The 26,600-nt window shown below is 45.2% G+C and overlaps 1 protein-coding gene across 2 annotated transcripts in view; it reads left to right on the top strand.

The window, feature by feature from the left end:
* Window positions 1-26,600, top strand: part of LOC147706822 (ATP-binding cassette sub-family C member 10-like) — a 389,662-nt gene that overhangs the window by 59,043 nt on the left and 304,019 nt on the right. For both annotated transcript variants that reach the window (XM_086925955.1, XM_086925954.1), the window contains exons 2-3: window positions 14,674-14,870; window positions 17,689-19,069. In XM_086925955.1, the coding sequence (XP_086782081.1) occupies window positions 14,710-14,870; window positions 17,689-19,069 (1,542 nt within the window). In that variant the 5' untranslated portion in view covers window positions 14,674-14,709. The remainder of the gene's footprint in view (window positions 1-14,673; window positions 14,871-17,688; window positions 19,070-26,600) is intronic.

Raw genomic sequence — 26,600 nt, 5'->3', positions numbered from 1 at the left:
GGCACAGAAAGCATAATTTTCAGGAGAAAGTATGTGACAAATACTAATAGGTTACAGAAATCGCACAAGTCTCCTACTCCAGAAAACATAGAATAAAGGGTGTACCTGGAGCAGTGCTGCACTCACTGAAAGGGCCGAATGTGCATGTAAGACTGGCTTTGTGACAAGTCCTCTGCCGTCTCTTCCGGAAGAGGGTCGACCCAAACACTCCTCGAGGTCCTCGACCTCGGAATACGGAAGAGCATCGCAGTCTGGGGCCATCGAAAAAGGGAGGGGTGGTCATAGGGGGCAGGCCTGAGTCACACCGAATAGGATACCGTGCCAACGCCGCCTCACTGCAGTCGCCACAAAAACTGCGTTATCAGAAGCGAGGCGATTAAGCGGAGAAAGCCGCGAGCCTGCCTGCCTTTCATGAGAACAGGATGGCGCCGACATATGTCCAAAGCTCCCACATAGGGCCAGATGTAGGTGGCCATTTACCGGCCGGTAACGGCCGATTTCCGCCGTTACCGACTGGTAAATGGGTGCTTGGGATGTAGGGGGCCAATTTTACTGAATTGGTAAATTTACAGAATCGGTATTTTTACCGATTCGGTAACTTCTAGATGTAGGTGGGACTCTTCTGAGTCCCAAAGGCCTTTCAGATTCGGTATTTTACCACCCAATCCAATTGGGTGGTAAAATACCAAATTCAGGTGTGCATGCACATGTGTGCATGCACACCTATGCCATGTGACAGACAGACATGCCCTTAGGGCATGTCTGTTTGCCACATGGCACACATGCCTGTATTTGGGGTGCTAGAGGGTGTCAAAGTGACACCCCCTGCACCCTTGCTGGAATCGGTATTTACAGATTCTGTAAATACCGATTCAGTAATGCCCATTGATTCCTATGGGCTTCAATGCCCATAGGAATCAATGCGCATTACAGAATCGGTATTTACAGAATCGGTAAATACCGAATCTTAACGATTCGGTATTTACCGATTCCGTAATACCTATATCCCCCCTCTATTTTACCACTTCTTAAATACCGAATCGGTAAAATTCGGTATTTAAGAAGTGGTAAAATAAAATTACCTACATCTAGGCCATAGTCTCTAAGGATATTTCGTAATTGCAGTCTACAAAACACTACAAAACCTTAACATTTCAAACTAAAACCACTAGCACAGTAAGAAAAGAATACCCTAAAACATGGAGAAGTGTGGCTTAATGATTAGAGCGGCAGACCCTGATGCAGAGGTCTAGCCTGGGACCAGGGTTCAATTCCCCGCCTCGGCGGTCTTGGGCTCAAAATTCCACGGACCTGATAATTCTCGCCTCGGTGCCTATTCCAATCATGGAGTCCCACTCTACAACTCTGGGCAATAGCTTGCTTAATCTCCACAACGGCCCCCACAATGCTAAGGGTGCCTGGCCTCCACCTTGGGGGTGCCCAGGAGTGGACGCCTCACAGGGAAAGCCAGGATGGGTTCCACAGCGGTATTCGTACAAGCGCCTCGAGACCCTTGCGGGTGAGAAGTGCGCCATACAAGTATCAATTTACAATTTACCCCACATAATAAATCCGTGTATCAGATGTAGAATGCGTAAAGTAGAGGGCTCTCCAAAGTGTTTATTAGCAGCCGCCGCCACATGCCAGGGTTGTCGAGTCTGGCTAGTTTTAATGTCACTTCATGCCGCTTACTTCCGACACCCTAGGATTCGACTGCAATAGTGAATCGCAGCTTCAGAGAGATGTTTGCTCCCGCGAGTGAATCGCGGCGTCATCTAAATACTCGCACGCGGCAGGCCAAACAATGTTATGCTATAATTTCTGTGTTTTTAAAAATATTTGCATCTTCTTGTATTAGGCACGGCACTCGTATGCTCTTACGCATGTGAGCAACCACACACACAGAGCAAGCAGAAATGCGCACACAAAGCATTCCTTCATTTTCTTAAAAATACCTCCAGAGAATATCCCTATTCTCTCTCGGTCACTTCCCCTCTATCACACAAAAGCAGATATTCACTCACAGTAGGATAACAAATTTAGTTTTTAATGCATGGCTCCCAATGCATTCTTCTTTCCGACTCTCAGCTGCGTGCACAACTTCACAACTATGATTTGTAGTGCAGGGCCTGATTGGACTCGGTTCTGTCGATCACAGCGTGATACCAAGATTTCCAGCATGTGACACCCTAAAATAATGCAAAGGAGCCGCTGCTGAAAAATTCGGAAATGGCTCGGCACTGGGCTACACTGGCCCTTTGGCTGTCACAGTGGCGTTCAGACAAACTTCACTCTGACAGCCTCATCCTTAGCAGCAGTAGTTCCACTGAGTCTACCAGTCATGAGTATCAGTACTCTCCTTGGCAGTGAAACAGTGTTGGTACTCAGGAGGCTGAAAATAAAAAGTGCAGGTACTCAGTACCTGTGAGTATCGGCCCATTTAAAGCACTGGATAGGAGTATACAATTGTCGAAGAACAACAAAGTCAATATAACAAGGTAGGTTGGTGTTCAGAGAGTCTGTATTCAGAGTCGTAATTTGAATAATGTAGTAGGACCAGAGGGTCTTGTGGAAGGGTAGGCACCAGTTATCACAGCGCGGGGACACGCCGTCTGGCGTCACCATGCGCTATACAAAACTCCCCATTATTATTATTATTATTAGGCCATGGAAGTTAGTCTGGGAAGGGTTCGTCTTCATTGAGGAAGGAATCTGTTCATTAGTAGCTTTACTTTTCGTTTGAAGAGGACAGTTAAAGGGTTGGATCTGGTCTCAGGAGGGCACGAGTTCCAAATTTTGGGGGTGGTTTCAGAGGAGGAACACTTGTACGTTTTTTTTTTAAACTTGTAGAATGATCTTTGCCTCAAAGGATAGCCAGTTCAGTGCTCTGAGGTTATTATTATTATTATTATTATTATTATTACATCGATTCTTGGTATAGCGCATGGCTACCCTTAGGCATCCCAGCGCTGATTGCTAAGGCATCACACATTACTGTTCTACTACAGCTTCTGGAAGAGCCATGTTTTTAGTTGTTTCCTGAAAGAGGGGTGCTGTGGTGTGGATCTAAGTTGCATGGGAAGTGTGTTCCACAGCATGGCTGCGTTGTACGAAAATATACGTCCCCCCGTTCTTACCCCCCTGATCTTTTGAACCTTGGCTAGGAACAGATTGGCAGATCTCAGATTGCGCCGAGGGTGGTGGAAGGAGACCAGGGTGGAAATAATTTTTGGGCCTGTGTCCCAGAGGGTCTTGTGTGCAATGCAGAGTGATTTGAACCTAACACGCTCGGATATGGGGAGCCAGTGCAGCGTTCTCAGTGCTGGCTTGGCTGATTGTTTCCTGGGGATGTTGTATAGTAGTCTAACTGCGCAGTTCTGTACCACTTGAAGTTTTCTTATTACGGCGTTAGGGGTCCCCAGGTACAGTGCATTGCAGTAGTCTAACCGGGGGAGTATAAGGGCTTGTACCATCGTTCTACGTGCAGTATCTGGGAGAAGTGGTAGAATTTTCATAAGTCTCCTTAGGATGCCAAAGCATGTAGCTGCCACTTGTACCGCTTGATGATTTTAGTGATTTATCCAGCCAGATTCCAAGGCTCTTTATTTTTTCCTTGGTTTCGGGGATTGGTCCGAGGCATGCTGGCCATCTTAAGTCAGTGGGGCCCCTGACTGTATTACCGAGGATCATAAGTTCGGTCTTGTCCCCGTTAAGCTTCAGGTAAGACTGATCCATCCAGATGGCCACCTTAGTCAGACATTCTTCCAAGTCAATAGTGCTGCCATCAGGGTGGTTGAGGGCTACCACCAGTTGGGTGTCGTCGGCGTATGTTACTATCTGGGCTCCAAATGGGGTAACTAGATTGGCGAGGGGTCTCACATACACGTTGAATAGGTTGGGGGTCAGTGAGTACCCCAGAGGCACCAAACAGGTGAGAGGGATCTTCCTTGAGGTATGATTGCCTTCAAACACTTGAAATGATCTATCTATTAGGAAGGACTTGGGATCTATGACAGAATTTCGACAGACAGAATTTCGACCTACACAAATATCGGCGTAATTATATCGATAGCAAAAATATCGACGCCCTATGTACAACATGGTAAGTACCAAAATATCGAAAATTTAATATCGATGTAAAAAATATCGTTGTTAAATATATCGATTTTTTAAAAATTTAAAATAACATAAAAAAAACAGTAAATAATACATAATAATTACTTAAACATATTTAAATATATGTAATAATTGTTAAAAAAAAATAATACATATTTAATAAAAAAAAAAATGAATCATATATAATATATAATTACTTAACAATAATTACTATTCCCACTCCAGTGGGTGCAACAGTAGGGAAAACTGACCCTGAACACTAAAAATACCCCTTTACCCAAAAACCTAAAACTAACCCTGAACCCTAAAAATACCCCTTTACCCAAAAACCTAAAACTGACCCTGAACCCTAAAAATACCCCTTTACCCAAAAACTGAAAACTGACCCTGAACCCTAAAAATACCCCTTTACCCAAAAACTGAAAACTGACCCTGAACCCTAAAAATACCCCTTTACCCAAAAACTGAAAACTGACCCTGAACCCTAAAAATACCCCTTTACCCATAAACTGAAAACTGACCCTGAACCCTAAAAATACCCCTTTACCAAAGAACTGAAAACTGACCCTGAACCCTAAAAATACCCCTTTACCAAAGAACTGAAAACTGACCCTGAACCCAAAAAATACCCCTTTACCCAAAAACTGAAAACTGACCCTGAACCCTAAAAATACCCCTTTACCCAAAAACTGAAAACTGACCCTGAACCCTAAAAATACCCCTTTACCCAAAAACTGAAAACTGACCCTGAACCCTAAAAATTCCCCTTTACCCAAAAACTGAAAACTGACCCTGAACCCTAAAAATACCCCTTTACCCAAAAACTGAAAACTGACCCTGAACCCTAAAAATACCCCTTTACCCAAAAACTGAAAACTGACCCTGAACCCTAAAAATTCCCCTTTACCCAAAAACTGAAAACTGACCCTGAACCCTAAAAATACCCCTTTACCCAAAAACTGAAAACTGACCCTGAACCCTAAAAATACCCCTTTACCCAAAAACTGAAAACTGACCCTGAACCCTAAAAATACCCCTTTACCCAAAATTAATTAATATTACAAATAAATTACTTCCCACCCTATTCCCCTATAAACCCACAACCCGCTCCAGTAGTAAAACATATAATTTAGTTAAAAATATACATAAATTATCAATTAATTAATCAATTAATCAATTAAAATAAATATTGCCAATTAATATTTAATTGCAAAATAAATTAATAATTGAAAAATAATTATTTAATTACAAATAAATTACTTCCCACCCTATTCCCCTATAAACCCACAACCCGCTGTGGTAGTAAAACATAATTTAGTTAAAAATATACATAAATTATCAATTAATTAATCAATTAATCAATTTAAATAAATAATTGCCAATTAATATTTAATTGCAAAATAAATTAATCATTGAAAAATTAATTATTTAATTACAAATAAATTACTTCCCACCCTATTCCCCTATAAACCCACAACCCGCTGTGGTAGTAAAACATATTATTTACTCTTATATATTTTTAAATTATAAAAACATATTAAACACATATTATAACAATTAATTTAAATACTTAACTTATATTTCTAACACATATTAGTAAATCGAAATTACTTACATCGATATATATGCTATCGATATTAGTAATTTCGATATTACTTACCTTAGGGTCGATATTCTGGCCATCGATATTCTGGACATCGATATTCTGTCCCATCGATATTAGCAACTCGATATTAGTGTAGGTCGAAATTAAAAACTCGATATTTTGACTGTTTACCAAGGACTTGATCCAGGAAAAGGCATTTCATGTCACTCCCACCTCCTTGAGTCTGTCTAGTAAAGTGCCATGATGTACCATGGCAAATGCGGCACTCAGATCCAATAGGATGAGTGCCACTGAGCCCCCCTGGTCGAGGATTTTCCTTGATTCCTCGGTTACTGTTATCATGGCTGTCTCTGTGCCGTGTTTGGGATGAAACCCTGTCTGGGAGGTGTCCAAAATTTTATGGTCTTCGAGGTAGTTTGAGAGAGAGGTGTTTACATGTTTTTCCACAATCTTGCTGACCAGGGGTAGCAGGGATACCGGACGATAGTTACTCCATATTTCTGGGTTTAGGTTGCCCTTTTTCAAAAGTGCTTTGACCATGGCGTGTTTCCAGCTTAATGGTACTGTTTTTGTAGTTAGGGACAAGTTGAGGACATCCCATAGTGTGGGGAGTATGGATTACTTGACCTTATGCAGCAGATGTGCCGGAGCTGGGTCACAAGGGGATCCAGATTTAACTTTCGTGAAGAGTGTGTATGAGTGTTAAGTGCTGGGAGGTCGCTCATAGGGATTGCTATCTTCGTGTCACTGTCCAATTTGGTGCTTAGGTTTTCCGTTTGCTGCGGTGGGGGGAAGGCGTTGTAGATGTTGAGGATTTTGGTGTTAAAAAACTCTGCCAATTCCAAACATCGCAGTGGGGCTGATTCTGAGGGCCTTTCTGGCTGGGGACATAAAGATAGTTTTTTTTGCAATTCTAGCAATTTCCCTAGGTGCATTGGATGCCAGGTTAATTTTCTCCTCATAGTATTGTGCCTGGGCTTTTTTGATTTTTGTATGGTATCTTTTTATGGCCTCTTTGTATTTCTGTTTTTTCTCTGAGTTGTAATCCCTCCTCCATGCCCTTTCCAATCTTTTGCATATTTGCTTGGTCTCTCTTATTTTAGGGGTATACTATGGGAGTCTCCTGTCGGTTGGTGTCTTTGCGTTCCATTTGTGTGGTATAATGGCGTGTAGAGAAGCTGTGATCCATTCATTGAATTTATCACTTGCTTTGGTAGGGTCAGTATTTGTTATGGGGTATGTGGTTTCACGGGTGGTTTCAACGGTGTGTGCCCAGACTTCGGGCTCTAGTTTTGCCCATGGTCGGTCCCAGGTTTTTGGGGGTTGATTGCTGGGAAGGGTCATTGATATCTTCCAACTGATAGGTATTAAGAAATGGTCTGACCAAGGGACTGGGGAGGGGCTGCCTAGTGATATGTTGTCTAAGTTTGAGAAGACTGGGTCCAGTATGTGACCTTTTTTATGTGTTGAGCCTGTTACTCTTTGTTCAAGTTGCAGTGCCTGCATACTGAGTATGAGGTTGTATGCTTCGCCTTTATTAGTGTCTTCTAGATGAAGGTTTAGGTCACCTAGAATGGTGAATTTGGCTGTCGTGTTTGCCCTTATTTCTGCTATGTCGGTGAGGGAGTCAATGAATGTTCTGCAAGGGCCGGGGGGTCTGTATATTAAAATTCCTGAAAGGGAGCATGTGGGGGTAAATGTGAGCGTAAAACCCATGCTCTCACAGTCTTGCATCATATCTGGTTCGATGCGTCCCATTACATGGTCTTTAAGGATAACAGCAATCCCTCCGCCCCCTTCCGGGGTGTCATATCTTTCCTCAAAATTTAGTATCCTGGGGGAAGTGCTTGCTCCACGTCAGGGTCGGCGTCTTTGTGCAGCCATGTTTCTGTTAGGAATAGGGCTGCAGGCTGTTGCTCGGTAAGTAGGATGTTAATATCAAGGTGGTGTTTTGGCAAGGACCTGCAGTTCATCAGAAGTAATTTTGTTTCTATAATGCTCTTTTTATTAGTCAGGTGCTGCCCTGGGAGGTGCAGTTTAAACAGACTGTTCTTACAGGTTTTAATGCTGGTGGTCGGGTTGATGTGGTGGTTGTATTTTTCATCGATTGGTTTCCAGAGTGATTTTAGGTGGTTCTCGGAATATGTCAAAGGTCTTGTATTTGGTCCAGGGGTTCTGGCCTCTGGTCCCGGCCGGGCACGGATGGGCGCAGATGGGCTTGCCTTTGGTGCGCCAGCGGCGCGCGTCCGCGCTGCCATGCGACTAATGTAGTCAGTGGCTTCGCCTCCTGACCTTTGCCCACTGCCCAGCCTCCTTGCGCCGTTTTCCCTCCACACAAGCGGAACACTCTGTGGTGGACCGGGGAAATAGGCGGCTTTGTCGGGAGAACGGGTGCTATGTGCAACAACAATGGGTGAGTTCAATTAAAAGTATTTAAAAACCTAATTCAGTCTTGCCACATTTAAAATATTCAGTAAGCTTGCGGTGACGCTGCCTCCTCTCGGAAAGTGCTCCCTAGTGCCTCCTCTCCTTCAGAGTCAGTATGGATATTTTCGCTGTAACATCAGAAATCTGCTACTTACTGGTGCAGATGCCTCTTAGGACGTGCAGGTGCCGCTAAACAACGTGCGTGATCCTGTCTAGATGCTGCAGTAAAGTTTATCTTGTGATGTGATCCCTTTTGTATGAGCTTGTGATGAGTTGAGCAGGTTGCCATCAGAGGTGCAAGTTTTGCTTTTGCAAGTCACATGAGATTGGTGCTGCTGTAATCTAGTTTGGAGATCACTAGCACTTGAACCACCATCTTTAGATCAGCAGTTGGAATGAAAAGTTTTAATTTCCTTAGTGAGTGTAGGTGGCGCCTCTCATGGTGGCGCTATTGTTATTCTGCATAGAAAGGCGATTGCCCAATATTATTCCTAGAGATTTTAGATGAGGTTATGATCTGAGGTATGCAGTTGAAGGCTGTTAGATTTGAGAGCCATTCTTTGAAGTTAATAGTGTGGTTGGGGGGAGAGATTAGGAGGAATTCAGTTTTGAGGGCGTTCATATTGAGATTGTTGCGATTCAACCAATGTTGAGTTTTTAACAAAGAAAAGTTCGCTAGTAGTAGCCCTGAATGGGAAAATTACTACACCTCACACCAATATGTATACCCATGTCAAGTTGTCAGTGAGAAGTATCAACAATTCTAGTAAAATTTGTACACATACAGAGGTGCACTCACATTTAAGGTACCCTACTACCAAAAGTAGCCCCTATACACTAGAAATGCTAATGTAAATCATATAAACATTTATTGAAACTGCACCAAGCACCCTCTTGAGCAGTTGTTAATCGACAACAGTATTAGAAATTGGTAAAAACAATTGCATATTTAATATAGATCATATGTCCTTGTAAAGGAACATGCAGAAATGTGTTCACAAAAAAAAGTAAAGTCCAATTTCTGTTCCCAGTTCCCAAAGTCGATTTATTCTGAGGAGCAACACTTCCAGCAAAACATCAGCCAACACATGTTTCATCTCTTCAGGCTTTTTTTTAAGGCTGAAAATACAGATATAGTACATATTGTAGGTGCTTATCACAGATTATAGCCACAACTAAAGTACAAATCACTGTAGTTCAGTGTTTTAAATAAACATAGAGGTTATCCTCGATGTTCTAGTATTGTAATAAAAAAAGTATTATAAAGACGGTATAGGGATTACGAGGAAAATATGAGATAGAAAAGAAATAGTCATAGTGACCAAAGCTTATCCACAAAGCCAGTGATTCAGTAGAATCATAAGCCTTCACCAAACGTGCTTTCCGTATCTTGTTTGTTATCTGTATGTGACATTAAATGGAATCACAGACACCCAGTTGTGAGAGGTATACTGATATCCATATACAACCCACTACTCCTGATGTTTTATGGTCCTTTACCAAAGTTGTTGCACACTGTTCTTGCAAGAAAATTCATAAAGGTAAAAATACTCTATTGTCAAATTCTGAGCTGTGTAGCCCTCCAACGATATCCAAAAATTGTAATATGTAGTCCCACTGTTCCCAAGTTAGGTAGTACTGGATTTGGTTTGCATTTACTTCAGATAAATAATATATTTCCCGAGTCCAATACATGATCAAGTCCAAGCATTGGGCATTCAGTATTTTGCAGCCGTTATCTAGGCGCGAAAAAAAACATATGTGTCTAGTCAAGAAAACAACAACGGGTACACCAAACCCATACCATGACTCCCAATGTCACACCGTGCACCAGTGTCCCATGAACGTTGACCCCAATCATCAAAGCATAAAGTGTAAGAATGCCACATACCCAAAAAAGGCAAAAAACATATAGATCAACCCTCATGTTGACATCAACTGTATAAACAAATCCGACACACATGGATACTTTATAACAGATGGCCGCTGCCGCTATCCTTACGGCGTGGAGATTCAACATGCCCGGTCGTCCAACGGCTGTTCACCGTACCATATAGCTCCCTCCGTCCTGAACGTCAGCAGCGGGACAGTGTGCCAGAGAACCATACAGTTATTTCTTAACGTTCCGGATCACATATCGTCGACACTTTTTAGATTCTTCTATATGAACTTTAAAAACGTGACTTGCAATTTCAGTATCGCGCAATGCTAACGTTCTGCTGCTCGCTGGCCACTGATAAGCAATACACCTAAGTCTCCCAACCTTTCATCTCATCCTGAACGACATTTAAATCTACCTTTTAGGATGCATTGGGACCTTAGCAGATTTGCCTAATCAACTATCAATATACTCCCGGATTGTTAATTTTAAACCCATGAGAACTACATACAAGGTCACATCTATACAATACATGGCTTCCTGATGAAGGCACATAGCGGAAAGGCGCGTAGGACTCATACTTGTATTAGCCATGCTGAAGATTTATATTTATGATATGACCATTTTGTGTCTTGAGAACCTGAACATTTGAATGGTTTTTCTTTGAACACTACGATGTCAAGAAACTGTAATGTGACTGTTCATATTGAGAATTGAAATCTATGGATGAATTTCTTTGAATTTTTTCAGACTATTGTGTATTTATTGCATTTAGTATATATATTGATAAATTCCAAATAAAATGAGATGAAAACAGAATTTGTCGACACAGATGTATTAGATGACATGTATCTGTCGTATATTGTTCATACCTAGGTCCACTCTTACGATTAATGTTCCTAAATGATTTTTTTCACAAATTAGACATGAACTGTATATACACAAAGTTATACCAGTGGACACATGGTGGTCATCTTTGTGTGCAAGCCATGGTGTAAAAAAGAAATAAGTAAAAATAAAACTCAAATGAATATGAAACACATTATTACCAAGAGCATTGCGTATTTCATCTCATTTTGTCTTAGGGCTTTCTTGACTTCCATGAAGCTTCACCTCTGTTTCTGGACTTTGATTGTGAAGTCTGGAAAGAAGGTGACCACTGTTTTCATAATGCATCGGTGGCGCATTGCGACTGTTTGTAGTATAACGTTCTGATCTCGAAAGTAGAAAAGGTGGGCCAGGATCGTTCTTGTGGGGCGCCTCTGGCGAGGGTCGTCCACCCGGCAAACAGTGAGCCCATTCCACAAAGAAATATTTTGAGAAGCCATGGGGTTGGAGGTGTTTTAGTACGAGGTCCTGTATGGATAGATCCACTGCTGGCCCATCTGCTCGCTCAGAAACTCCAAATATTTGACATTTTTATTATTATTATTTTATTATTATTGCGCCTGGATCTTCCCTCATAATTTTCAAGCTTGGCCTCAAGTACCCTGTTGGTATCACGGAGTTCACTGACTCAACGGTTGAGTGTGTTGGTGTTGGCCTGTAGATTTGCTGTCGTCTCTTCCACTTCAATGACTTTTGTACTCATGTTTCTGTTATCTGCTCAGAAGAATGATACATCTGTGGTTACTGAGTCTGTTCGTGTTTCAAGTGAGGCGAGGGCTGTCATAATATCCTGAAAGGTTAGGTTGTCCTTAGTAGAGGTTGCATGGGTGCTGGACTGCGTGGAATCCTGGGAGTATTCAGCGACTTCTTGGCAGGGCTCGAGTCGGGGTGCCACGCGGGTGGACGGCGTCCCCCCACTTATTTTACTGGGTGGACGCCGTCCCCCCTGCAAACAGCTGGACTTAACTATTTGACCTCTCTGGGACGGGATCAGAGCCACCTTTCGTGACGCCACTTCCTGTCGTGACGTCACTTCCGGTAACCGCGTCCCCCCACTTCTTTTTTTAGGACAAGTGCCCTGCTTCTTGGGTCTCCTTCCAAGCAAATTTATCTAGCTTTGTTTGGTGGGAGCTGCATACTCCCGTTCCGCCCGTCATTGTAGGTGCTAGGAAGTGAAGCCGCGGGATAGTCCACTAGTTACTAGCGCCCCACCAGTGTAGTTACTGCCGCCTCCTCCCTGTGAATATGGTGGTACTCCACACCGCCTGTCGGGTTTTTCCCAGTGGGGCTGATTGGCTGATCACCCTCACTGGGGCTTCTGTACATCCGTTTACTGTTCAAACCACTCTGTAAATGTTCAAAGATCCCCTGTCTGGAGGGGGGGCATGTGATGGCTGCTTCTCGCCCTTGATGCAGATTGTTTGGCAAGTTCGAACTTGGCACTAAACCGATGTGTGTTGGAGCAACTCCGCTGAGTCACTCACCCTGCCAGGCCAAGTTCCTGCTGCTTGATGAAAGCCTTGTGACTGTGTCAAGGGTGAGCGGCAGTGCCGTTGACCCCCTCTGTGGGTCATCTTACCCGTCACAAGGGCTCCTCCACCCCCTGCCGATACCCCATGTGATGGACAGGTTTTGATGTGATGGCTCCGGCTCTCTCCGGTGAGCTGCTCCGTTGCGTTGGATGCCATACCTCGCAGACCTCGAACCAGGTTGCTACCACACTGTCTGGCATCCTTTGCTTCCATTCACGGCCCTGTCTCGGTCACACTAACTTCCCAGGGAGACCGCCCGCAGGTACACCACAGGAGTCTGGAGCATGTCTCTGCTGCTGCTGCCTTCCGCAACCACTGCCGTTCGTTGTATTCTTCCCGCTGCAGCAAGACTTGATCTGCTTCTCTAATGTCGACCGGCCTGCAGCTGGCCACTAGGGTCCCTACTAGATTGTCTGCCGCTTGCTCGATACACCTTGTCTCAACTCCACCTCCCAAGGGAGGGCCTGATCTCACCTGTTCTGCCTACTCCGATGCAATACACGCTGTGTGGTTTATGTCACTCCAGCTCCCAGCCTCACCCTCTAGGCATGCCTCTTCAGGTTTCTCGGCCTGTTGGCATCTCTGGGTCCTCGGCTGATGCCAGTGGATTTCTGGCTAAGGCGACTCCGATTACTGTGGTATCTGATACAGATTAAGTGCCAGATTTATTGAGTTGTGGGCCATGGGTTGCGGGAGCTTCCCTAGATGCTGGCTACCTTGCTCAGTCTTCAGCCAAGCCCCGGCGGTGGAGAATTCTGAACTAAGCGCACTACCATGCCCTTTTCCATGTACCTCTGCCTGCAGTATCCGCTGTGCTGATCATGGTATGCTGCCTTGCCAGTAGTTCCTGCTGAATGCAGGGTGTGACAATTGCCCATACCTTGTGTTTAGTCCCCTGCAGTGAGTGCCCATAGGTAAATGACCTGTGACATATCCATCTGGTACAGTTTCTGGCTGCCCAGCATCGCTGTTGTTGGTTGTGATAACGAGTATGTTTACACTTTTGTTGCTATGGTACTTTTCTCTTTCTGATGGAGATAATGCTATCAGTTTGACAAAATTATAGTGCTTGGTCTTCACATTTCCTTTAGTATGGGGATTATTTCCCTCAGTCATGGTGCCTCCCAGAGCAGTGGCTGCCGGTAATTCTAGCAGGGAGAGGTGGCGGGGGGCCACAAACACACTTACATAATCACTCACATACATTCACTCACACCCACACATGCGCACACCCACACTCACAAATACACATACACTCAAACGTACATACATACATTCATATATATATATATACATTCATCCATACATGCACGCACTACCCAAACATTAAAAAAAACTACCTCTACTGCACCTTGGGAGGGATGCTTCAGAGGTCCCAGGAGTGTTGGGACTGCTGCCTTCCCTTATTGACTGACCTTAGGTGATCAGTGAGACTACTTACCCCTCCTCATTCTGTGACAAGGTGTCATTGATTAACACTCAGCCCTCGGCACTTTAGGGCTTAAAACTGAAGTGCCCACGTCCGAGGCTATCAGGGACGCTCCACTACGTCATGAGGAGGAGTGCCTCGAAACACTTTTACCTGGCTGAGGTGGTCACGCCCACAGGGCTGTGAAATCCTCAGCCTGGCAAAGTTCTGCTCAGGTAGCCAGAAGCCTGTGCATTTAGCACATGTCTAGTTCCTAGCTGCCTGGCCTTAAGGAAAAGAGTGACTGTCAGGTTACCTTTTTATCCTTAACAGACCTTCTTCATGTCGGGAAAAAGGTAGGGGGCATGGCCCCTCCGCCCATACGGATGGCCCGTAGATGCCCCAGATGCACCATGTCCTCTGTTCTTCTGCTCCACATCTTTCATCAAGTCTATGTCTGGATCTTCATTGGTGATGGCGAGGTGGGTCTTATGTTCAGCCTTGACTGGGAGGACACGGCCAGCCTTTGCTACCGATGGTCAAAGGTAGGGTCCCAATAGACACCATCTTGGAGAGGACAACCTATCCATCCACTAAAGACAATTGTGGCATTAGAAGTATTAAGTCATCATGTCTGTGTCTTTTGCTATCCCTTTGAGCCTGATTTTACTGCAGCACCACCTGTACATGGTCTCGCAGCTCTAGCTTAACTTGAACGAAGGTTTTGTTGCTGTGAGCGGTCAATCGCCAATGAAAATGACAAACTTGATTGCTATGCCAATATGTTGATTTCATTTTGTGTGTGTTTGTGTTTCAGACGTTGCTATTAGCTTTACTTTTTTGACAACAGAAGATGGATCGGCTGCTGCCTGAACTCTGTGGGTCCAGCCCCTCAGACCCGCTTCCAGTCTGGAAACATGGGAGCATCGGGTACTGCTTCAATCAGCTGGTGCTGAGTGCTCTTCCACACCTTCTGCTGGCTGTAACTAGTGCCTGCTATGTAGGCACTCCCAGGTAGGTACACAACCTCTAAATGGCCAAGCTTGTTATCGCTGTAATCCCAGGTGAACGCTGTGATAGATACTACATTCTGTTACTTTCCTACTAGCTATATGTATGACCCTTTGTGATAGTAGAAGGGGGCCTCCTTGCCGAGAGCCCATACCGAGGGGGACTCTGAATGCCTCTAGCACCCGCTATACCATAGTGTTGAAGCATCAGTACCATCTTTGACTGCCAGGCCTTGTTGAGTCTGATCCTCTTGCCTCTGTGCCACACCGCATGGGACAGGACATGGCAAGACACATTAGCTAAATGCTTCGTGGTAGAGAAAAAGAGAAGGCGAGGTCAAGCCAGTCTTACCAGCTAGGTGAGTGCGCAGACCTGAAAGACTTGGCTGTGAGGAGAGTGTAAGATGGAGAACAGCGGCAGAGAACAAGTAACAAGCACATGGATGAGGCAGCAGGGTTAACACGCAGAGGAGGTGAAACAGGTTGTCACTGGGAATTGCCTGTGAAAAAAGGGAAAACTGGGCAAAGAAAAGTGTAAATGGCAGTCCGAGGAATGTACTTAACAGCAAGCCCCTGAATAGGCCCCAGCAACATTTTTGTTACACCAGCATAATCTTGTGCAATTTCTGATATTTCACATTATGCTTGTTACATGAAATTCCTGAAATTACACCATCACTTCTAGTTGCATATTAAAAAGCTTCAGTGCAAAAAAGCTGTTGCAGGAGCACAAGAATACTTCAGTTAGTGTGTAAATGTAAGTAATTTGCATATCATTTTCTTAAATGCTCGGATGGAACCCATAGTTTACTTTTGTTTACCTTTGTCTATAGGTATTTATTATTCTTGGGATTGTGAAGATTGTTCCCCTGAAGAAGGGGTTTTCACCAAAATGCGTTGCAGTGGTGTATACATTATTTTGTACTTCTAATTTTCACATGGCATCGAATCAATAAAAAATCATCTGGATGTAAGCTAAGGCTTCAGTCCTACCTTTTGAAGAAAATTATGAAGAAATAGCTAATAATGACATACTAATTAAATTGCAACGTGTTCATTAATATTTGGGAAATCATTTACATCACTGTTATGAGATACTGTGCAGGCTCCTTTGTATACATTTCGTATGCATTTGATTGATCTTGGCTGTTGGATCTTTCCTAGCAGCACGAACATGTGCTTTGTGTATTTTGAATACTTTTATATGTCCTTTTAAAGAAAGAGATCAGATTCCAACATCTTTAATTTTATTGAAGTCATAGACATGTCACAGGTATTCAAGGGGCTCCTCAGTCAATACCCGAACTCCAGTGTCAAATTGAACATCACCAAATGGGCCAGTCACTTACGTAGATTCTCCAAAACTAAAATATCTGCTACATAAATACTCTACCCGGCACCTGTGAGCTCTTCTTCAAAGACTACAGTCCCACGTGAAGTACCTTGGGAGATACCATCCCCTGTTGGTGCTTCTCCCAGGGATCAGTGTCATAGAAGGCTACATATATGGACGCAGAGAAGAAAGTGATTGATGATAAGATGGGCCCCATTTATGTTGTTCCTAACCCCACAACACTGTCTTTAATGTTGTTGCTACATTTAGTCTCTGTATTGCTTGTTTACACAAAGACATCCAGTTTTAATCAAGCATGAACCACACAAGAGTAAGTACCCTTGACTTGTCAATTTATCTTATGACACTTTGTACTAAAATCGGTCTCTGTAAGGTTTGATTAGGCCTCCAAAATCTCTGAGAACCTTCAAGTGGTTCTTAAGGTGTTGGTATTAAACCTTAGAGTGAACCTGCTGGTGCAATACCTCATAGTCATAATTCCCTGTTCAATTCCTTGGAACTGGTTTAGGAGCACTTTACCTGGTCTCTATCATAGGGACTTAACTCAATCCATAAATTATTCAGGAATTTATATAGCACAGCTGCTCACCCGTAAGGGTGTCAAGGCACTGGGTGGGGGGAGGCTGCTGATCCATCTGGGCGAGGAGGTTCTGTCAAAGAGCCAAGTCTTGAGATCCTTCATGAATTGGGTAAGCAAGGGTGATTGCCTGAGGTGGAGGGGCAAGGGGTTCCAGGCCTTGGCAGCGAGGTAGGAAAAGGATCTTCCTCTGGTTCTGGTCTTGTGGATCTGTGGGACGTTAGCCAGGGCAAGTCAGGCGGAGCAAATCTGTCTGGCTGTTGCGTGGAAAGAGAGGTGATGGTTCAGATATGCTGGTCCTGTGTCATGGAGTGCATTGTAGACATGTGTGAGGATCTTGAAGGTGGACAGTTCCTAGGTACACGCCTCTCCAAGACTGTTTAGCCATCTGACTTCACCGCTTCACAAGTTCTGGTTCTAACCCTCATTGGAAAAGACTCGCTACTGCAGAAGAGTAGGATACATAGGTTGATCCTCTTCCTGTCCTACCCTCTCTAAGTCTTCCATTCATCCCTCTCTCTACCTTCCAGTGTCCAATCCTCTTTCTCTTTTCATCCCTTCCTTTCTCTTTTCTGGTCTATGCATCGGCTGCTGCACTTATAGGTAGTGTGTGTGATGTCTTCTGCATGTAAGACACCTCTTGCACAGGGAGGGCCACAGGTGTAGCAGGTGGGTTAGCAAGTTCCTTGATATTGTTTTTATGATGTAAAACATAGGACATAACTTATAAAATAGTTATTTTCAAACTTCTTGGATTCAAGCTTGTAGTCTTCCTCAGTTTCTAATTAGTTTTATTTGTGTTTGTTTACCTTGGTCACTAGCCAACATCCTATACATCATTTTGTAGATATTACTTTTGAATTCCCTAACAATATGCCTTGTTTATTATAGATTTCCTGGATCTGAACACTGTCCCAGACGTGCTTGGAAGTGCCGCATCACTTTTTCTTTCCTCTTTGCTGTTCTTGCCATCATCAGTATTATCCTGGAGGCTGTTTTTCAAAAGCAGGGAACAATTGCCTTGGAAGTGTTGACTGGTGGAATCTCAGCACTGGCCTGGATCACTCATGGCATAGCTTTATTCAGGCTCCACAGGTCACCAAATTGCATCTCTAGAGGCCCCTTGGTCTTGGTAGTCTTGGTGCTCCTTCCTGTGCCATCCCTGGTCAGTAAGTGTGTGTGGTATAGCCATAATGGAATGGCATCATATCCAATGCTACCTGGACCCATTTTGAAACTTATTGTCACTGGCCTCCAGCTGGTCTGTGTTGCCACCTACCTACTTGCCTTCATGTGTCCCATTTCCACCCACCAAGCCTTTAGAGCCATAAGTGACCCCTTGGTTTGCAGCCCTCTTCGGACTGATTCATGGGCCATAATGCGCGAGTGGCAGAATATTGGTGAAACTAATGAGAGTTGGCTTTCACGTTTCTTCTTCCATTGGATGAATCCTTTGTTGAAACGTGGATATCAAAAAGATTTGAAGCAGCCTGATGATGTCTATCATTTACCATTCAATCTCCAAACGCAAACAATCCGCAAACGCTTTAATGCCTGCTGGCAAAAAAAGAATGCCACCCTGAAGTTGGTATCAGGTTTTGCTAACCAAGATGGCAGCAGCAGACTTCTTAGTCCTATAAATGACGCAGATGGCAATTTTTTTCCTCTTGGTACTTCAGATATCCAGAAGGAGGTACGCTTCTTGTCTGTACTCAACTCAGCCTATGGTCTGAGGTACTTCTCACTAGGGATTGTCAGGGTGGTGGTCAGTGCCTTGACCTTTGCAGGCCCTCTTTTGCTCAATCGCTTGGTGAATTTTATGGAGACACGGCAGGAACCTTTAAGCTATGGACTACTCTGTGCCTTAGGGCTTTTTGCCTCTTCTTTTCTTGGTGCCCTGTTGTACAATCAATTTGAATATGAAGTGCACAAGGTAGAGCTGATGGTCAGAGCTGCAGCTGTGTCCACCATCTACCGCAAAACTGTGAAGGCCAGCAGCAGTAGCCTGTCTCGCTTCTCAACGGGTGAAGTCGTCAACTTCATTAGCACTGACTCGGAGCAGCTGACCCACTTCTGCTCTGCCTTTCATGAAGTCTGGATCTTGCCAACCGAGTTTGCTGTCACTTTCTATCTGCTGTACCAACAAGTTGGCTTGGCATCCCTGGCAGGTCTAGGACTCACTCTGCTTCTCGTGCCAGTAAACAAGTGGATTGCCACCCGTGTCATGAACAACAACTTCAGCTTCCTGGAGCACAAGGACACACGTCTTAAGGTAAAATCATTTTCTATACATTGGATTACTCCCAGGCATGCATTGCAGTACTGTATTAAACAAGCTCACTAAATATGATATATCTGCAGATAGTACACTACTTTTCTCATTCTGGATCCTACAAGTAGAAACCAAATACTCCGTAGTCTATGGATGTGTGTCAAGTCCCTTGAATGCTTCTCTCGTCCTAGGTATAGGGCAGAACCGGCTGTACCTGTCAAGATGTGAACCCATTTCTTCACAATCAAGATGTTAAATGGTCTTGAGTTCCGTGGCTACCAGTGCCCCAGTAGATTGTGGGATTGTTACTTCATCAAGGGACTGTAGTTTAACAAAACATGTGAACATTACAACCAGAAACATGAATAAAAGCATCTATAAGCCATGGAAAAGCTTGTTAAGAAAAACCATAAGTCTCAAATGTTGTGACACAAGTATGTGACATCTAGGTAAAGGCAAGGTGCGATGTGATTCCTACTAGATTATTGAGAGCACCACACTACTATCAAAGTACACCTCTTCTCAGGTTTGTAGTCCATGCCTGTCATACTGTGCATCATGCAGCAGAATAAACATAGAGTCATCTTCAAAGCTTACTCAGCACATCATTGAACTAGTCTGTAGAGCACTGTGAGAGAGGGAGAGTAAAAGAGAGAGGGAGTCTTGGAGAAGGAGAGAGAATGGGCATGTTACATTAGTGCAATTGCTCATAAGCCACAGGAAGCAAGGGCCCATGAGGGCTCATGCAGCCTTTATGGCTGACCCTCTAAGTGAAAAGCCTTTGATTTGTTTTTTGATTATCCTCATCTTATTTTGTTCTGTTTTTAATTCCAGTTTATAAGTTCCTGAATGGTGGGAAAGGAGCTGCTGCAAGTCCAAGGGACATGCAGTGGCTGGAGATCCTTCCTGTCTGTTTTTGGAAACCAAAGAGTTGGCATAGTTAGACCGATGCCGAGGTGAAGGGCACAGGGTGGGATACATGGCAACATTTTCGAACGGGAAGATTTTGAAAAGAAATCTGGGCATGGATTTTCCGCATTGTCTTATTTTGCAACCGCTGCAATTTTAGTGGGGAAACAACTAAAATAAAGCCATTTGTAGCTTAAGAAATTGTGAGTATCCCACCTGAATCAGGTCTGTTGGCATGTAAGGGATGGGCCTCATCGTATCTGGAATCAAATTGACTGGGAGCAGAGTCACTTCATATTCAGGCCCAGTATATGTAACACCGCCTGCCTTGTCTGCACCATTGTTTTCAAGTATTCACACCGCCAAGGAACAGCATTGTCTCCAAGGGCGTACATGTTGGCCTGAGACTGTATTGCAATACCCTGTAGCACAGTGGGTTCAGCGTGCACAGCAAGCCTGACAGCTACACCAGAGCATGAGATTAGTGCTGGTGAAGAGAGGACAGAGGTGGACACTATACAGACAGTGAGTGCTGTTTCATTCCTTATCTATCACTTGAACATGATATGATCCTCCTTTCTCCCTTCTCTGCAAAGACAAAGCATGCTCTGATCTGTGGCCTCTTCAGGCATCACAATTAAGAGGAGACGGTGGCTAATCGGTGTTGTACCTGGCCTTTTCTGCAGGGTCTCCCCCAGACTTTTTGCCCTCTCCCCTTTTTGCTGAGTTCATTTTTGTTGTCTTCAGTACTCTGGACACTTTACCACTGCTCACCAGTTCTAAAGTGCATGTGCTGTCTACTTAAAACATAGTAACATTGGCTTGTCCACAATTGGCCTATTTAATGTACTTTTAACTCTCTAGTATAGTGCACTATATGTGCTCAGGTCCTGTAAATTAGATGCTACTAGTCAGACGTGGGTCCCTTGCTTACTTTGCGACTGGATTCAAGCTAGCCTGGCTGATGAAGGCTGATTAGCCAGAAACCGGTCCCAGGATGCTTGTTTCCTGTCCAGGGAAGACATGGCTTGGCAGTTCGGGCTCGACTGTTCCCATAAGGCACAGGGTCAGACTGATTTGCATATGGCCTTGTCTGAACTGGGGTGGCGGAGTGAGCTAAAGAATGATGAAGGATTAAACCCAGATCAGTTGACTGGGGGTGAGTGCTTGCAATGTTCAACACTCCGTCCATCATCCCCTTTGGTATTGCTTTGTTTGCCCTAAGTTGGCAGGGTATGCCCAGACTTGGATCCCTTGCTCACTTTGCCACTGGATTCAAGCTAGCCTGGCTGATGACGACTGATTAGCCAGAAACCTGTCCCAGGATGCTTGTTTCCGGTCCAGGGAAGACATGGCTTGGCAGTTCGGGCTGGACTGTTCCCGTGAGGCACAGGGTCAGACTGATTAGCATATGGCCATGTCTGAACTGGGTTGGCGGAGTGAGCTTAAGAATGATGGATTAAACCCAGATCAGTTGACTGAGGGTGAGTGCTTGCATTGTTCAACACTCCGTCCATCATCCCCTTTGGTATTGCTTTGTTCGCCTTAAGTTGGCAGGGTATGCCTAGACCTAGGTCCCTTGCTCACTTTGCCACTGGATTCATGCTAGCCTGGCTGATGACGGCTGATTAGCCAGAAACCGGTCCCAGGATGCTTGTTTCCGGTCCAGGGAAGACATGGCTTGGCAGTTCGGGCTGGACTGTTCCCATGATGCACAGGGTCAGACTGATTTGCATATGGCGATGTCTGAACTGGGGTGGCAGAGTGGGCTAAAGAACGGTGATGGATCAAACCCAGATCAGTTGACTGGGGGTGAGTGCTTGCATTGTTCAACACTCTGTCCATCATCCCCTTTGGTATGCTTTAGTCGGCCTGCAGCACTGATTGTGTCACCCACTTAAGTAGCCCTTTAAACATGTCTCAGGCCTGCCATTGCAAAGCTTGTGTGTGCAGTTTTAAACTGCAATGTCGACCTGGCATGTCAGCCCTCTGGCCAGGCCTAAACCTTCCTTTTTAATACAAACATATGTCACTCCTAAGGTAGGCCCTGGACAGCCCCAAGGGCAGGTTGCAGTGTATTTGAAAAGTTGGACATGTCCTGGTAGTTCGTCGTTTTTCACTACTGCAAGGCATATCTTGTCTGTAGGTAATCATTGGGATTACCTTATTCCATGTTATAAGTGTAATTTCCAATTGGGACAAGATTGGAAGTTTGATATCTCTGGACCAACAATTTAAAATCACAACTTATGGTGAAGTTGGATTTTTAATTGTAAGTCTGAAAATGTCTCTTTTACAAAGTTGGCATATTCTTACTTTAACCGTTCTTTGCCTCTGCCTGTCTGTGAATACACATCTGGGATGGGTAACAGCTGGTGATTTGTGCATTCCTTCTAGGCAGTCACACACAAAGCGAGCTGAGGTGTGTCATTCACATCCTGATGTCCCATCACCAGGCGTATTGGCCTTACTGAGCTACATGGGAGGGAAGAGCTGACACTTGCATCTCAATAAGGCTGTGCCTGTCCCCACACATAGAGCTGCATACTCCCCTGTAGTGAGTCTGGAGCCAGGGCAGGAAGGGCAAGGACCTGGTATACTTCAAGGGCTCTCTTTGAAGCGTCCACCACTCCAAAGGCAGAACTGGGTATAAGTACTGGAACCCAGTTACCACCATCTCCGGACACTCGAGACCTGAGGACACTCTGCCAGGAAGAAAGACTGCTGTGCTGCTGAAAGGACAGATTTGCTGGACTCCTGCTCTGCCTGCCCTGCTGCCCCTTGCCTGGTGGTGAGAAGGACTGGACCTGAATCTTTACATTCCAGAACCAAGTGACTCAAAGGACTTGCCTCCTGTTCTGCACTCTCAGAAACATCAAAGTCTGCCTTCAACCTTCCACCCAGCAACAACAACGCATTGCCTTTATTGCTCGGAGCTCGACAACAACGTGGAAACCGACTGCATGACTCGGACCGACGCATCGCCTACAATCCTTTGGATCGACGATGGCGCATCACCCATTCTTCGCCTCACAGCTGCTCTTCGACGTCAACACTTATTCTACGTGACGGTACTGTTTCAGCAGGGCCTGTGTGTCTTCTGTATCTGACCTGCCCTCCATCACAGTCGGCTTGACTTTTCAGATTTAACCAGCGCCAGCGCGACCAGATAGTCCTGGTTGGCGCTTTATGACTCTAAGCACTATAATTCAAGATATATTTTTTAAATTCATAACTCTGGTTTTACTTATTAGATTTTTGTCATTTCGGTCTTGTTTTGTTCATGAAATTAAGCTCTGTTTATTTAACCTGTGGATTATTTGTTTGTGGTGCTTTCAATCTTTTACTGTAACAAGAACTTTACACATTGCCTCTTAAGTTAAGCCTGACTGCTCTGTGCCAAGCATTCCAGAGGGTGAGCACAGGTTAATTTAGGGTGTGTATCTGACTTACCCTGACTAGGGTCCCTATTTTTACAGGGTGCATACCTCTGCCAATTAGAGAAGCCATTTCAAACAGTTTGGAATTAGGTGGCAATCGATCAGGTAAAACTCACCGGTCAACCTCTGAAGTTGTTACTTGTAGTGCGAACAGCCAACAGGCTAAGGGAACCCTTTTTGTCTTGAAACTTATGAAGGTGTGCCAACAAATTGGAGTGAAGCACCTGTAAACCTCCGTATACCATCCTCATACAGATCGACTGGTAGCTAGGCCAATGTCTGGAAAGTCATCTAGTCTGAGTTTTTTCTTTGCTTTCTGAGAATTTTATTCCTAATTTTCTCAGAATGCAATGTGGAAACTGGACTGACTGAGCAACTCACATTTGGACTTGTGAAACACAAGACCTTTGTCTCATGGGTTAAAGTTGTGATGCCCTATGGCTGCAGGGACCAAACAAGCTCTACAAATTGGCATCCACCCATCTCCTGAGTGTTCATTAGGCTGAAAATTATGGTCCGGCCTGGGGTTTCCTAGCACTAGCAGGGATTCAGCTGGGAAGGTTTGAGATTATCAAAGCAGTAAAAGCCTCAGGTGGTGGTCGTCGAATGGGGTTTAGGGCCGATATACATTCTATTTTTGCTATGTTTCCAGCTGTGCCGCCGGGGATGAGCCAGCAGGTTCTGTTTGGATTGTCCTCCTTAGCCTGGGCTAGATTCTGTAAGGTGAATGAATGAGAGGGACTTGTAGTGCGCACGGCTACTCAATCGGTAACAGGCAGAGGCCAGGTACTCAATCCTAAACAGAGATCTTACTGCCCCCACCCTCACAGAAAAAAGGCAGGTTTTGAATTTTTTATAGAAAGTTCACTCAGAAGAGATTAGGCGCAGTTCATGAGAGAGCTCATTCCAGTTCTTGGCCGCAAGGTAGGAAAAGGCTTGCTGCACCTTTTGGATGTGTTTAAAGCATGGGATTACCAGAAGTGAGGTAGAAGCAGAACTCAGCACTCTTGCAGCGATATACTGGACGAATCTCACAGCCAAATAATTAGCTGGGACAGGACCGATGCACTGTCCTGTGAACCAACACTAATGCTTTAAACAAAATATGTTTCGTTACAGGCAGCCAATGCAGCACTTTAAGAGTAACTGCGGTCGATGAACAACACAGCAGCTAAAGAAGTAGCATGGCTTCCACATATTGGGCATATTGTATACAATTAATCTGAGCTTCTGCTGCTTCAAAATTTAGGGGTTTAGCTTAATCCAATCTCGGAGGCTGAGGCTGCCGGGGTGGAGAGGTGATGGACTGGCCTGACCTGGCTACCTGACCCATGAGGTCTGTGGGTACCAGGTCCTCCACCATGCATGGGCTGGGAAGCCTGCAGGCTGTGGTGACTGAGCAGGTGGAGATGTGGCTGGAAGCCACTTCCATTGCCACGAAAGGAGCCAAAGGCGGACTGGGGTTGGCGAGGGGCCATGGGAAGATCCACAGACCTAGCTGTAGCTCTACAGTGCTTAATGTGCTCCAGCACTGAGTCCGTGTCGGCTCCGAAGAGATGGGAGCCATCAAAGGGCGTGTCCATGAGTGAGGCCAAGACATCCCCTAAAAGACAGTAGTCATTAACCAAGCCTGATGACTAAGGGCCACCGACAATAAATCCGCTTTGCCTGGTGAGTCGGTTGTACAAACCTAGCTTCATACCTCCCATCAGCAAAAGTTTGGGAGATTATAGCTCAGGCCTCCTTCGAGACCATAGGCAGTACCTGTGCAATCGAGTGAATGGGACCATCGGCCCACAAGGTACGCGGTGTTTACTGACCACAGAACCCGGCTGGCAGAAAAAAAACTTCTTTCTAAAGGTATCCAGCTTCTTGGATTCCCTGTCCGGTGGAGTAGTAAGGAATGTACAAGCATTTACTCTGGAAGTTGAGGCTCGGACTACCAAGCTTTCCTGGGTAGGGTGCTGGGTGAGTAGGTAGGGGTCCCTTTGGGGTGGGGCGATGGTGCCGGGCAATTGTCTTATTCACAGGAGCCCTCTGTGCAAGGCTTGGAACAGGCCCAAGTAGGATGTCCATATGCGATTCGTAAGAACGGGAGAAGCAGTTTTGATGGGGTCACTCTCGGCTAAAGCACCTAGTCAGAACATAGCAAATGAGGCTCCCACCTCCATGGCCACGGTAGGAGTGACCAAGCCAGTATCTGGAAAGGTGTCTAGTCACCTGGCTTATGCCAGATTCTAATTCCAGGTGTCCTATGTGACATCTAGGGTCTGGTATTCATCAGGATCCAGTGGCCCCTCACAATCATCCCTACATCCTAGCCCATAGGAATAGGGCACAGGCTCTGGCCTGGAAGAGCAGGCTCCCTTTGGTGATGGAGTTGGCGTCGGATGACGCCCATCTGGCTCTTTGTTGGGGATGAGCATGGGAACAGCACTGTGCCACTTGAGACGTCAGCAGTGGAGTCAGTGACAGGGAAGGTCAAGGTGGCTCAACTGGTGCTTGTCCGGATCCAAGGGTTCAACTGGTGCAGCGGGCAAGCCTGCCAGCGTAAAACCAGTAGGGGCCCCTGCCGAACCTATGGTGCCTGATGGTGCGACTGCGGGGACGAGCCACCCAGATATGAGGTTTATGGTCTCATAAATCTCATGGTGTTGGGAAGGAGGAGGCTCCGGCTCCAGGAACTCGGGGAGGTGCGGAGATCAACTGTGGAATCCGGCGGATGTTCTCTAGTCTCGTTGGATTACTTTGACGGATTAGGCGAAGTCCTCTTCAACTTCCTTTTATTTTTTTATGCTTGTAGGACTTACTCAAACTCCCGGACGACTTCTACTGCGACACCGATCCCTTGGAATGGCTAGGCAACCAATCCCGGCACCTTCCTCTCAACCAGTATAGAGACCATCGTGGCGTTATGCATTGAGGAGCAAGGAGCTTGAGGGACTGCTCCCTCAAGGTCTTGAGGTGTGTGGCGCGACAGTCGACGCAGGTCTTGGTATCATGGTCGCGCTTGAGACAACAAAGGCAGACGAGGTGTGGATCTGTTAAAAAAACGATGGATTTAGGCCCAGATCTCTGTACTGGGGTGAATGTATGACATTGTTCTGCATTCTGTCCATCAACTGTTGTTTTTGCAAGTGGATCTGTTACCAACATATGGCGATGACAGGTGCCACAAGGCT

The sequence above is a fragment of the Lissotriton vulgaris genome, chromosome 6, assembly GCF_964263255.1.
Source record: "Lissotriton vulgaris chromosome 6, aLisVul1.2, whole genome shotgun sequence".
Taxonomy (NCBI): Eukaryota; Metazoa; Chordata; class Amphibia; order Caudata; family Salamandridae; genus Lissotriton; species Lissotriton vulgaris.
This window is presented reverse-complemented; position numbering and strand designations above follow the sequence as displayed.